Source organism: Macaca mulatta, chromosome 15 (genome assembly GCF_049350105.2).
Source record: "Macaca mulatta isolate MMU2019108-1 chromosome 15, T2T-MMU8v2.0, whole genome shotgun sequence".
NCBI classification, from domain to species: domain Eukaryota; kingdom Metazoa; phylum Chordata; class Mammalia; order Primates; family Cercopithecidae; genus Macaca; species Macaca mulatta.
In genome coordinates this window covers 20,128,722-20,143,048 of record NC_133420.1, presented here as the reverse complement: position 1 = coordinate 20,143,048, position 14,327 = coordinate 20,128,722, and the positions used below count along the sequence as shown (strand labels likewise).

The 14,327-nt window shown below is 49.1% G+C and overlaps 1 protein-coding gene and 1 long non-coding RNA gene across 2 annotated transcripts in view; one reads left to right on the top strand and one right to left on the bottom strand.

Annotated features, from left to right (window-relative positions):
- Nucleotides 1–7,687, bottom strand: part of NIBAN2 (niban apoptosis regulator 2) — a 72,858-nt gene extending 65,171 nt beyond the window's left edge. Inside the window, exon 1 of the mRNA XM_077965228.1 lies at nucleotides 7,577–7,687. Coding sequence (XP_077821354.1) covers nucleotides 7,577–7,583 — 7 coding nt within the window. The 5' untranslated portion in view covers nucleotides 7,584–7,687. The remainder of the gene's footprint in view (nucleotides 1–7,576) is intronic.
- Nucleotides 7,688–7,967: 280 nt separating this feature from the next.
- LOC114672623 (uncharacterized) lies at nucleotides 7,968–9,795 on the top strand. Its single transcript, XR_003723021.2, has 4 exons — nucleotides 7,968–8,104; nucleotides 8,763–8,871; nucleotides 9,138–9,222; nucleotides 9,668–9,795. It is a non-coding gene; the product is annotated as an uncharacterized LOC114672623 (long non-coding RNA).
- The last annotated feature ends 4,532 nt before the right edge of the window (nucleotides 9,796–14,327 follow it).

The window sequence follows — 14,327 nt, the reverse complement described above, 5'->3', positions numbered from 1 at the left end:
GGCATGGTGGCACGTGCCTGTAATCCCAGCTGCTCAGAAGGCTGAGGCAGAAGAATTGCTTGAACCCGGGAGGTGGAGGTTGCAGTGAGCCAAGATCGCGCCACTGCACTCCAGCCTGGGTAAACAGAGCGAGACTCCGTCTAAAAAGAAAGAGAGAGAGAGAGAAAGAGAGAAAGAAAGAAAGAGAGAGAAAGGCATTGTAAACAGTAGGGTGCTGTGCACTTACGTGAATAGCTCTCCGCAAATCTGGGGCCAGTCCCTGACAATTTAAGATTCATTCATTTCACACCAAAAAAAACTGCCTTGTCTAGGGGTGAGGTGAAGGAGAATTGATGGCAAAAAAATCTGGAGGGAACTTTAGGGGGATAAAAATGGTCCTATGTCTTGACTGAGGTGTTGGTAACAGTACATATTTATCGAAATTTATCAAACTGTACAGATGCATCAAACGGATGCATTTTATTGTATCAAAATTATACTTCAACAAAGTTTATTTTATTTTTATTTTTGAGACAAGGTCTCTCTCTGTTGCCCAAGCTGGAGTGCAGTGGTGCGAACATGGACTCAGTGCAGCCTTGGCCTCCTGGGCTCAAGGCATCCTCCAGGCTCACCCTTGGGCTACCCCACCCAGCTAATTAAAAAATGTTTTTCATAGAGATGGGATCTCACCATGCTGCCCAGGCTGGTCTCCAACTCCTGGGCTCAAGGGATCCTCCCGCCTAAGCCTCCCAAAGTGCTGGGATTACAGGTGTGAGCCACCATTTATTTTAAAGTGAAAAAATAAATATGAAAGCACCTACTATGTGTTGGGTGCTAGTCTAGGTATTGGAGATATATCAGTATGCAAGAAAGTCACGGTCCTCGTCTTCATAGAGGTTATAGTGTTATGCTGGGGGAAGAAAATACAACAAATAAATAAAATGACATCAGAGAGTAATAAACATTAAGATGGGATAGGATGACCAGTGGGGTTGGGGTGGGATGCCATCTAGGAAAGTGGTCTAGGTAGGAAGAGGAGATGATACCTTGGGACCTGATTGGCAAGAAGGAGCCTGCTTGAAGAACGTTCAGGAAGAGCTGCCGTTTATGGAGATGGACCACAGAACAGGTGTCACGCCAAGGGCATTTCTGCCTCCTACCGTCCTCACAGCTTCTGGGGTAGGAACGATAAAGCCCATTTTATAGTTGAATAAATTGTTGCCATGATTTTTTTTTTTTTTAATGATATTCAGGCTGGGCACGGTGGCTCACACTCGTAATGCCTGCACTTTGGGAAGCTGAGGCAGGAGGATCGCTTGAGGCCAGGAGTTTGAGACCAGCATGGACAACAGAGCGAGACCCCGTAGTAAATAATTTTTTAAAAAAATTAGCTGGGCATGGTCATGCATGCTTGTAGTCCCAGCTACTAGAAGGCAGAAGCAGGAAGACCTTGAGCCCAGGAGTTTGAGGCTGCAGCGAGCTATGATCTCGCCACTGCACTCCAGCCTGGGTGACAGAATGAGATCTTGCCTCTTTTTATATATGTATGTATGTACATATGTGTGTGTGTGTATATATATGTATGTACATATGTATATATATATTCCATCGTATGCATACAGCAATCCTTGTTCAAACACACTGGAACAGGTAGGCACAGAGAAGGCATGACAGGTAAAGGTGTGAGTGAGCAAAAGGCAACAAGGTGAGTCCTTGTGGGGCCCAAGCCAGATGGCTGATCTAGGACTTCCTGCAGGGAAGGAGGGATGGGCCCTGGCATGGACTGGTGGGACCCCAGATGGGGAGACAACTTGAGCATACAGAACAGAATTTTTTTTTTTCACTGTGGAAAGATTGTAAAGCTCTTTAAACATAGTCAACTCTCTCTGCTATATGTCAATAGATCAATTCTTGTAATAAAAAAAGTTACAGTCTTTGGGTGGGGAAGGAATGAAGTTATTTGCCCTTTTTTTTTTTTTTTTTGAGGAAAGAAAAACAAACATCGTCATCAGCACTATGAAGGATTCCAGGAAGTTTGACATCAGAGAATTTCTCAACTCTAAAATGCTGGAAACTCCTGCCCTTACGCTGGAGGCCATTTTGATGTCCCCTTGTTAGTTGTGAGTAAATGGAAGAATCTTTTCACACATTTAGTGGCCATTTGTGGGTTTTATTTATTTATTTATTTATTTTTTGAGACAGGGTCTTGTTCTGTTGCCCAGGCTAGAGTACAGTGGCACGATCTCTGCTCACTGCAATCTCCACCTCCTGGGTTCAAGCAATTCTTCTGCCTCAGCTTCCCAAGTAGCTGGGATTATAGGCACCTGCCACCATGCCCAGCTAATTTTTGTATTTCTAGTAGAAATGGGGTTTTGCCATGTTGGCCAGGCTGGTCTCTAACTCCTGACCTCAGGTGATCTGCCTGCCTCGGTCTCCCAAAGTGCTGGGATTACAGGTATGAGCCACTGCATCCAGCCTGGCTATTTGTGGTTTTTAAAATTGATATCCTCTGGCTGCTTTTCTGGGGGGATGTCTATCTTTTTCTTAGTGATTTGTAAGAGCTCTTTCTATAGCAAGGATTTCTGAAATCTGCAAGACGGGGAGATATCTGTCCTTTTTCTAGGACTCTGGACACTGTCTCTATTCACCAGGGGCTCCCACCCCCTTTTCTTGGCTCAGGCCCCAGAACCTGGTGGAAATGCCAGGGCTGTGGACAGAGGGTGGCAATAGTCTGCATCTGGAGCAGAAAGGAAAGGTTCTCCCTGCCCACCTGCTGGGCCTGCCCCTCTTGAACAGAGAATGCCACCTACAGCTCCTGATTCATCAGGCCTTTCTCTGGAAGTGGCTTCTGCCCACTGCCTCCCTGCAAAGCTGCCCCGCCCCTCCCCTCCCCACCACACCCTCAAGCATATTTGGAAGCAGGGAGCCAAGGGCGAAGAATAATAATATTTGGCTTTGAAAGGGAGGGTTCAGACGGTCAGAACCAGAGCTTGGACGGAGACCCAGAAAAGGAAAGCGATTTGCCCAAAAGCATTCCTCACGAGCCCAGCCCAAGACCCCTTCCTAGTCCTGTAGGAAGAAGGAGGGGCCCTTTCTCTCCCCCTGAGTCCCTCTCCCTCCCAGTTGGCACGGAGTCCCAGCTCTGCTCTCCCCACAAACCTGTCAAACCTGAAATAGACCAGGAGAAAAAAAACAAACACCTCCAGTAAACAGCAAGGAGTGTGAATGAATCAGGATTTTGTTTTTAAGGAATATCATGTATCTACCTCTGTTTACCCAGTTGGCATGGCCCATTGTGCAGAAGGGACCCTGGCACCCAGCCCAGACTGCCTCTCTTTATTAACTGTTGGGTGGTAGAAAGGTCCGAAGCTCATAGCCTGTTCCGTCTGTCAGCTGGCCTCAGGCTGCTAAACTCCCTCTCACTCCTTCAGTGGCCAAGCTGTCACCTCTCCCCAGCTCTACTGCCACCCCAAGTCCAGGAAACTGGCCTCGCTGCCTCCAGCCCCCCATGCATTCCTCACTGGGAGCCAGAGGAATTGTTATAAAACACAGATATGATCTTACCAATTCCCTCACTTCTAACCTTCTGTGGCTTCCACTGTCCTGGAGAGAAATTCAGACTCTGGACATGGCACTGGGGGCCCCTGCCAGCCCCTCCCCCCGCTTCCCCTCCCCATTCTCTAGCCACACTGAGATTTCACATCCTCAAACTAGCCCTGCTCCATCCCACCTCAGGGCTTATGAAACGCGGATTCTTGGCCGGGCGCGGTGGCTCACGCCTGTAATCCCAGCACTTTGGGAGGCCGAGGCGGGTGGATCACGAGGTCAGGAGATCGAGACCACGGTGAAACCCCGTCTCTACTAAAAATACAAAAAATTAGCCGGGCGCGGTGGCGGGCGCCTGTAGTCCCAGCTACTCGGGAGGCTGAGGCAGGAGAATGGCGTAAACCCAGGAGGCGGAGCTTGCAGTGAGCCAAGATCGCACCACTGCACTCCAGCCTGGGCGACAGAGCGAGACTCCGTCTCAAAAAAAAAAAAAAAAAAAAAAAAAAAAAGAAACGTGGATTCTTTTTTTGAGAGAGTCTCTCTCTGTCACTCCAGCCGCTCTGTCGCCCAGGCTGGAGTGCAGTGGCACGATCTCAGCTCACTGCAACCTCGGCCTCCTGGGTTCAAGCAATTCTCTGCCTCAGACACTCAAGTAGCTGGGATTACAGGTTCCCACCACCATGCCTGGCTAATTTTGGTATTTTTAGTAGAGACAAGGTTTCACCATCTTGGCCAGGCTGGTCTTGAACTCCTGACCTTGTGATCCACCCACCCTGGCTTCCCAAAGTGCTGGGATTACAGGCGTGAGCCACTGTGCCAGGCCCTCTTTTTTTTTTTTTTTTTTATTATATTATTTGAGACAGTCTTGCTCTGTCACCCAGGCTGGAGTACAGTGGCGCAATCTCTGCTCACTGCAACCTCCGCCTCCCAGGCTCCAGCGATTCTCCTGCCTCAGCCTCCTGAGTAGCTGGGATTACAGGCACCCGCCACCACGCCTGGCTAATTTTGGTATTTTTAGTAGAGACGGGGTTTCACCATGTTGATCAGGCTGGTCTCAAACTCCTGAGTTCAGGTGATCCACCCGCCTTGGCTCCCAAAGTGCTGGGATTACAGGCGTGAGCCACCGTGCCTGGCTGTGTGAAACATGAATCTTTTTTTTCCCCCATCTTGCCCCACCAAGCAGCATTCAGCCTTCAACCTCAGATAATTACCCTTCATCAGAGAGGACATTTCTGTACCCCACCCCGCTGACTAGGTCAGGCCTGCCATTATTATCACCCCCTCCCCAGTGTCCTAAACTCCTCCTTCATGGCAAGCAGCACATTCAACATGATTTTGTGTGTGTGCAATTATCTGTTTAAATAGATCTTTCTCTCTGAGGACCAGGAGTGTCCTCCTTCGACATGACATCACTAGTGTCAGTCGTAATGGGAGCTCGAGGGAGCACGTATGTTGTGCAGAACACCATTCTGGGCACTGGAGGGGAATGTGACAGTGAGGGACCCACCTGGTCCTTGGGACCTCACAGGCTTGTTCATAGACCTGTACCAACATGCTCATGCCTGCAGTGGCCATGCCACATCATGGGATACAAAGTCCTTTCTACAGGGCATCTGGGCCTCTGCTACTGTGCAGAGCTTTTGCTTGCAGACTTCCAGGAAGGAGGTGCCTCACCGCCTTCCCAGGTCACAATTCTGTGGTTGGATCCAACAGCACTGAAGTCAGGCATGGGGCCACTGAAGTGCCAGCAGACAGGCGGGGAGTGAGAAGTAACTTCAGGATGATAAAGATAACGGAAGCGTCCATTCATTGCAGGCTCCTGTGTTCAGTTCAGTGCTTTGTAGCTTCTGCCTCATTGAATGGTCACCACAGCTTTTGGGGGACACCCATTTTACAGGAGAGGGAACTGAGGCTCTATGAGGTGTAAGTAAGAAATGAGGATGAGACCAGTCGCGGTGGCTCACGCCTGTAATCCCAACACTTTGGAAGGTTGAGGCAGGAGGATCACTTGAGCCCAGGAGTTTGAGAGCAGCCTGGGCAACACAGCAAGACCTCATCTCTATTTTTTTTTTTTTTTTTTTTTTTGCAAGACAAGAGTCTTGCTCTGTCACCAGGCTGCAGTGCAGTGGCGCCATCTCAGCTCACTGCAACCTCCGCCTCCTGGGTTCAAGCGATTCTCCTGCCTCAGCCGCCTGAGTAGCTGGGATTACAGGCGCGTGCTACCACGTCCAGCTAATTTTTGTATTTGTAGTAAAGACGGGGTTTCACCATGTTGACCAAGCTAGTCTCAAACTCCTGACCTCGTGATCCACCTGCCTCGGCCTCCCAAAGTGCTGGGATTACAGATGTGAGGCACCGTGCCCAGCCTCTATTTTTAAATAATTTATTGTTATTTTAAAGTAACAGATGAAGCCAGGTGTGGTGGCTCACACATTTTGGGAAGCCGAGGTGGACAGATTACCTGAGGTCAATAGTTTGAGACCAGCCTGGCCAACATGGTGAAACCTCATCTTTACTAAAAATACAAAAATTAGCCAGGCGTGGTGGTGCACGTCTGTAATCCCAGCTACTCGGGAGGCTGAGGCACAAGAATCACTTGCACCAGAGAGGCGGGGGTTGCAGTGAGCCAAGATTGCATCACTGTACTCCAGCCTGGGTGACAGAGCAAGACTCTGTCCACCCCTGTCCCCCCCAAAAAAATAAGAGATGAGGATGAGACCGATACATAGCTCTGCCTGCTTTAGAGCTGCAGTACCCCACACTTCCCACACCATCCTCCAGATGCAATCCTACAAGTTCAGCTTTTTCTCAAACACAAAATGGGCTTCTCTGCTATATCTTTTTTATTTTTATTTTTATTTTTTTCAGGGATAAGACCTCTTGCTCTGTAACCCAGGCTGGAGTACAGTGGGTTGATCATGGCTCACTGCAGCCTCAAACTCCTGGGCTCAAACAATCCTCCCGACCCAGCCTCCTGAGTAGCCGGGACTACAGGCATGTACCACTACACCTGGCTAATTGAAAAAAAAAAGTTGTACCAGTTGCAGTGGCTCACGCTTGTAATCTCAGCACTTTGGGAGGCCGAGGCAGGTGACTCACAAGGTCAGGAATTCGAGACCACCCTGGCCAACACAGTGAAACTCTGTCTCTACTAAAAAACACAAAAAAATTAGCTGGGTGTGGTGGTGGGTGCTTGAAATCCCATCTACTCGGGAGGCTGAAGCAGGAGAATCACTTGAATCCGGGAGGAGGAGGTTGCAGTGAGCCGAGATCGCACCATTGCACTCCAGCCTGCGAGACAGAGCAAGACTCCATCTGAAAAAAAAAAAAAAAAAAAAAAAATTTAGCTGGGAGTGGTGGCCTGTGCCTGAAATCCCTTCCAGGAGACTGAGGTATGAGGAATCCCTTGAACCCGGGAGGCAGAGGATGCAGTGAGCCGAGATCCAGCTACTGCACTCCAGCCTGGGCAACAGAGCAAGACTTGGTCTCAAAAAAAAAATAAAATAAAATAAAAAAATTGCGGCCAGGCGCCGTGGCTTACGCCTGTAATCCCAGCGCTTTGGGAGACCGAGGCAAGTGGATCATCTGAGCTCAGGAGTTCAAGACCAGCCTGGCCAACATGGTGAAACATCGTTTCTACTAAAAATACAAAAAAAATTAGCTGGGCATGGTGGTGGGCCCCTGTCATCCCAGCTGCTCGGGAGGCTGAGGCAGGAGAATCACTTGAACCCGGGATGCAGAGGTTGCAGTGAGCCGAGATCTCGCCATTGCACTCCAGCCTGGGTGACAAGAGTGAAACTCTGTCTGAAAAAAAAAAAAGGAAAAAAAGAAAAGAAAAAGAAAAAGAACCCCTTGTAGTGGCTCAAGCCTCTGATGTTTTGGGAGGTCAAGGAGTGAGGATCCCTTGAGCCCAGGAGTTTGAGGCTGCATTGAGCTATGATCATTCCGCTGCATGCCAGCCTGAGTGACAGAGCAAAACCCCATCTCTAAAAAAAAAAAAAAAGAACCCTGTGTGCCTTGTGTGTCCTGGGCACTTGTGCACAAATCTTACCTCCCATCCACCCCGTCCTCCAAAGTGAGAGCCCCAGAAGGAAGGGACTGGAGCTGGCCCAGTTCCTGACTCCTAGCACGTCCTTGAAAGCTGTTTGCTGCTGAGCCAGTGCCGGACAGTCACTCCCAGTTCCTCTAAGGCGAGCCGAGTGGGGTTTCGGGCCCCACCACCTCCCTCCCACCTCTTCCACGCTAGACTTTGTTTCCTGCTGGGCTGCAGCTGCCCCTCACCAGCTGGTGACTCAGAGCCTGGGCAGGATGGCAGTGCCGATTGGGCCCTCGCAGCCCTCTGAGCCTTCTGTGACTCAGCTTGTGGTGAGGCTGCTCCTGGGCTCCGGGGTGGGGCCCCTCCGCCCCAGCCTGGCCCTCCTTCCTCTCCCCTTTAGGTCTTGCTGATTTCTGTCCTCCAGGTCTTCTCAGTAGAACGAGGATAATCCTGAATTCAGAACATATTTCCTGAGTACCGAGAGTGCCCGGGAGAGGAGGGCTGAGAGCTGGCTCCTGCGCTCCTGAGAGGACAGTTCCCAGGGTAGGAGCAGAGAGAAGGCCCAGAGGAAGATGGGAGGGAGGCAGGGCAAAGGATGCTATGGAGATAGCCCAGAGCTGGGCCGCAGGTGAGCAAGGACCACTGTGTGTTAAGGACTGATCAGGGACCTGGGAGCAGGGAGGTTACGAGGACCGGGCCTTCCCACCCCACATGGTGCCTCTGTGAGAATTAGCAAAGTCAGTGAAAACAGGCTGGGACTGTCTTGTGCCAGGGCCCCAGCTGGCTTGGCAAGTGCAGCGTGGGCTGGATTCAGCCCCCATCACCCGACGCATTTGTGCAGGGAGCCCTGAGTGAGGAGGCAGGGGTGGTGCCGCCTCCTAGGGGACATTTAGAAAAGTGTCTACGGAGGTGTTTTCATTGCCACTATGTCCGATGTTTGTGAGAGGGGGGTTGCGGGGGGGAGTGTGGGGCAGCGGGAGGGTTATTGGCATTTAGTGTCTGAAATCCAGGGATGCTAGGTGTCCTGTCAAGATGGCTGGTCCTGCCAAGGGATGAAATATTCCCTCTACTCCCAAATTCAGGCCTGAGACCCCTCTGCTGTCCAGTTACATCATGGAGAGGATCATAACAACCGTGACCTTCTGAAATTCTTCCCAGTGTTCTAAGTGGGTTTTTGTGTTTGCTTTTGTTTTTGTTTGAGATGGAGCCACGGCTGGAGTCCAGTGGTGCGATCTCAGCTCATTGTAACCTCCACTTCCTGGGTTCAAATGATTCTCCTGCCTCAGCCTCCCGAGTAGCTGGGATTACAGGTACATGTCACTACACTCAGGTAATTTTTGTATTTTTAGTAGATACGGGGTTTCACCATGTTGGCCAGGCTGGTCTTGAACTCCTGGCCTCAAGTGATCCACCCGCCTTGGCCTCCCAAATTGCTGAGATTATAGGCGTGAGCCACCACACTCGGCCGAGCCTGGTTTTCTACCTGTGCTACCTACTTTCTCTAAGGATGTCCTGCTCTGGAAATCTTCAAGGGAATGTCTTTTACCTTAAAGTAACTCCCCTTCCTCCCTGTCAGGTATCTCTGCATAACTCTGAAGAGTTTTGAAGATGCAAAGTCCTTCCTCTCTGCCCATCCAGGGAAGCTTCTGGCCACCCTCGGGGTGAGTGAGCAGTAGCGGGTGGAAGTTCCTCAACTTCATTACAGCTGTGAGGCCTCGGATTGGCTCTCACCACTCTGGGCATCCTTTTTTTTTTTTTTTTTTTTTGAGATGGAGTCTCGCGCTGTCGCCCAGGCTGGAGTGCAGTGGCCAGATCTCAGCTCATTGCAAGCTCCGCTTCCCGGGTTTACGCCATTCTCCTGCCTCAGCCTCCCGAGTAGCTGGGACTACAGGCGCCCGCCACCTCGCCCGGCTAGTTTTTTGTATTTTTTTAGTAGAGACGGGGTTTCACCGCGTTAGCCAGGATGGTCTCGATCTCCTGACCTCGTGATCCTCCCATCTTGGCCTCCCAAAGTGCTGGGATTACAGGCTTGAGCCACCGCGCCCGGCCTGGGCATCCTTTTTTGTAAAACGGAGCCAGTAATTTCCATTCTTCTGGTTGTTGTAGGCTGGCAATGAGGGCATCCACAGATGGCACCTGGCCCACTCATCAAATGGCAGTTACCCTCTCTCGTGATGATTGTCAGCGTCTAGTGTGAAAGATGGGAAGAGTCTACATCGATTCTTTTTTTTTTTTTTTTTCTTTAAGAGATATAATTGCCCAGGCTGGTCTTGAACTCCTAGAGTCGAGCCATCTGCCTGCCTCAGCCTCCTAAAGTGCTGGGATTACAGGTGTGTGCCCCCAAGCCTGGCCTGCACTGCATTCCTATTCCGATGTTACAAGGTGGATGGGGCCATGATAGAGGTTTGAGCCAGCAAGGAGGGTGTGGCACAAGGCCTGATGGCTTCCTGGAGGAGGAGGTGTTTGAATTAGGCCATCGGAGACAGAACAGATTCACTGGGAAAGTAGCTGTGTGTGCCAGGTGCACCAGCCGGGCTACCAGGCGCTGATTTGTGGAAATTCTCTGGGGGGTTCTCTGAGTGAGGAAGAAGGATCCCGTGGGGCCTGGGCAAGGCTAGAAGTGCAGCCTGGGAAACAGGCTCAGCAGTACAAGTACAGCTTCTTCCTTTCTTTTTCTTCTGCTTGTTGAAGCCTGATTTACATATATCAAATGCACCAGTCGCAATGAGTTTTAAAAATATGTTTTGGCAGCTTTATGGAAGTATAACTGACGGATAACCTGCATGCATTCAAAATGTACAATTTGGCCAGGTACGGTAGCTCATACCTGTAATCCCAACACTTTGGGAGGCCAAGGCAGGTGGATCACCTGAGGTCGGGAGTTCGAGACCAGCCTGGTCAACATGGTGAAACCCCATCTTTACTAAAAATACAAAAATTAGCCAGGCATGATGACATGTGCCTGTAATCCCAGCTACTCAGGAGGCTGAGGCAGGAGAATCTCTTGAACCCGGGAGGTGGAGGTTGCAGTGAGCAGAGATTGCGCCATTGCACTCCAGCCTGGGCAACAGAGCGAGACTCCGTCTCAAAAAAAAAAAAAAAAAGTACAATTTGATGATTTGGGGCAGATGTGTCCATCCATAGAACCATCACCACAGTCAAGATAATGAATATATGCATCACCCCAAAAGTTTCCTCTCGCCCCATGTAATCCCTCACTCCCTCTCTCCCCATGTAATCCCTCCCTCCCTCTCTCAGGCACCCACTGTTCTGATTTCCATCACTATAGATTAGCTGCTATTTTCTAGAATTTTATAGAAATTGAATAATATAGTATTACTCTTTTTTGTTTAGCTTTTTAAAAAAACTCATCATTATGGCTAGGCGCAGTGGCTCATGCCTGTAATCCCAGCACTTTGGAAGGCCAGGGCCGGCAGATCACTTGAGGTCAGAAGTTTGAGATCAGCCTGGCCAACATGGCGAAACCCTATCTCTACTAAAAAGACAAAAATTAGCTGGGCGTGGTGATGTGCACCTGTAGTCCCAGCTACTCCAGAGGCAGGGGAATTGCTTGAATCCAGGAGGTGGAAGTTGCAGTGAGCAGAGATAGTGCCACTGTACTCCAGCCTGGGCAACAGAGCAAGATGCCATTTCAAAAACAAAAACAATGGCCAGGGGCAGTGGCTCACGCCTGTAATCCCAGCACTTTGGGAGGCCGAGGCAGGTGGATCACCTAAGTCGGGAGTTCGAGACCAGCCTGATCAACATGGAGAAACCCCATCTCTCCTAAAAATACAAAACTAGCCGGGTATGGTGGCGCATGCCTGTAATCCCAGCACTCGGAAGGCTGAGGCAGGAGAATCACTTGAACCCAGGAGGCGGAGGTTGCGGTGAGCTGAGATCACGCCACTGCACTCCATCCTGAGCAACAAGAGCAAAACTCCATCTCAAAAACAAATAAACAGAAAAAAAAACAAATAAAACACTGCAAACATTTGTGCATAGCTTGACGAGGTTTTAATCTGTGTGTATAAGTGTATAACCATCACCTAGGTCAAAACATGAAACACTTCCAGGACCCAGAAAGCTCTCCTGTTTCAGGCCATATCACTTCAGCTATTTCCACTTTTATCACAGTAAGTCAGTTTAATTCCATTTATATTAAGTTTATAGAATTTCATACATATTATTATTATTATTTTTTTTTTTTTTTTTTTTTTTTGAGGCGGAGTCTCGCTCTGTCGCCCAGGCTGGAGTGCAGTGGCGCGATCTCGGCTCACTGCAAGCTCCGCCTCCCGGGTTCCCGCCATTCTCCTGCCTCAGCCTCCCGAGTAGCTGGGACTACAGGCGCCGCCACCACGCCCGGCTAATTTTTTGTGTATTTTTAGTGGAGACGGGGTTTCATTGTGTTAGCCAGGATGGTCTCGATCTCCTGACCTCGTGATCCGCCCGTCTCGGCCTCCCAAAGTGCTGGGATTACAGGCTTGAGCCACCGCGCCCAGCTATTATTATTTTTTTTAGACAGGGTCTCACTCTGTCACCCAGGTTGGAGTGCAGTGGCACAATCATGGTTCACTGCAATCTCAGCCTCCCCAGTTTGAGCGATCTTCCCACCTCTGTCCTGCCGGACTCAAGCAATCCTCCCATCCTCTCAGCCTCCTGAGTAGCTAGGACTACAGTCATGCACCAACATGCCCTGCTAATTTTTTTATTTTTTGTACAGACAGGGTCTCACTATGTTGCCCAGTCTTGAACTCCTGGGCTCAAGCAATCCTCCTGCCTTGGCCTCCCAAAGTGCTGGAATTATAGGTACCAGCCACCATGCCCAGCCAATAACTTCATATCAATGCAATTAAACTCCTGGCATATGATTTCTTATGGAAAAAAATGGAATTAAAGAACAACACAGTCCAGGTGCAGTGGCTCATACCTGTAATCCCAGCACTTTGGGAGGCTGAGGTGGGTGGATCACCTGAGGTCAAGAGTTCGAGACCAGCCTGGCCAACATGGTGAAAACCCACCTCTACTAAAAATACAAAAATTAGCCAGGCATGGTGGCACATGCCTGTAATCCCAGTTACTCTGGAGGCTGAGGCAGGAGAATCACTTGACCCTGGGAGGCAGAGGTTGAAGTGAGCCAAGATTGCCCTATTGCACTCCAGCCTGGGCAACAAGAGCGAAACTCCGTCTCAAAAAAAATTTTAAAAAAAGAACAATGCAATCTTTTTTTGTGTGTCTAGCTTTTTTTGCATCACACTATGTGTCTGTGATTGACCCGTGTTGTTGCGTGTATCCGTAGTTTATTTGTTTTATTGCTGTTTAGTGTTCCACTGTACAGCTCCACCACAAGATGTTTATCCATTCCCCTTCTGATGGATGCTTGGCTTACTTCCAGTTTTGGCTATTATAAATAAAGACGCTATGAACATTTGTATACAAGTCTTTTTATGGACACATATTTTCATTATCCTGGGTAAATAGCCAGGAGTGGAATTTCTGGTTCATAGAGGAAGTGTTCTTATTACTAGAAACTGTCAAACACTTTTTCAAAATGTTTCTACCACTTTACACCCTCACAAACAATGGACGAGAGTTCCGGTTGCTCCACATTCTTGCCAACATTTCGTATTGTCAGACCTTTAATTTTAACCTTTCTGGTGATGAGCAGTGGCATTTCATGGTGGTTTTGTTTTGCATTTCCCTTATGACTAATGACTAATGTTGTAGACTGTTGTTTCATATACTTACTATACTTAAAAAAAACTTAAGCTTTCTGGGCCAGGCGTGGTGGCTCACGCCTGTAATCCCAGCACTTTGGGAGGCCGAGGCAGGTGGTTCATGAGGTCAGGGGATTGAGACCATCCTGGCTAACGTGGTGAATCCCCGTCTTTACTAAAAAAAATACAAAAAATTAGCCGGCTGTGGTGGCAGGCGCCTGTAGTCCCAGCTACTTCGGAGGCTGAGGCAAGAGAATGGTGTGAACCTGGGAGCTTGCATTGAGCTGAGATCGTGCCACTGCACTCCAGCCTGGGCAACAGAGCAAGAGCAAGACTCAGTCTCAAAAAAAAAAAAAAAAAAGTTTAAGCTTTCTGTTATTTATTTAAAAAGTAAAACATGCTGTGCATGCTTGTAATCCCAATGTTTTGGGAAGAGGCCAGTGTTTAACACAAGCCTGGGCAAGATCCCACCTCTATATTAAAAAAAAAAAAAATTAGCCTGGTGTGGTGGCACCTGTAGTCCCAGCTACTCAGGAGGCTGAGGTGGGAGAATTACTTGAACCCAGGAGTTCAAGGCTGCTGTGAGCCATGGTCACGCCACTGCACTCCAACCTGGGTGACAGTGAGATCCTATCTTTAAAAAAAAAAAAAAAGTAAAACATGCTTAATGTTAGACATTAAGACATCGGCTGGGCGCGGTGGCTCACACCTGTAATCCCAGCACTTTGGGAGGCCAAGGCAGATGGATCACAAGGTCAAGAGATCGAGACCTGCCTGGCCAACACGGTGAAACCCCATCTCTACTAAAAATACAAAAATTAGCTAGGCATAGTGGCACGCACCTGTACTCCCAGCTACTCAGGAGGCTGAGGCGGGAGAATCGCTTGAACCCAGGAGGCGGAGGTTACAGTGAACCGAAATCGCACCACTGCACTCCAGCCTGGCAACAGAGCGAGATACTATATCAAAAAAAAAAAAAAAAAAAAAGAAAGAAAGAAAAGAATTCTAACTACAGAAATCTATAAAGTACAATAGAAACATTTTTACCT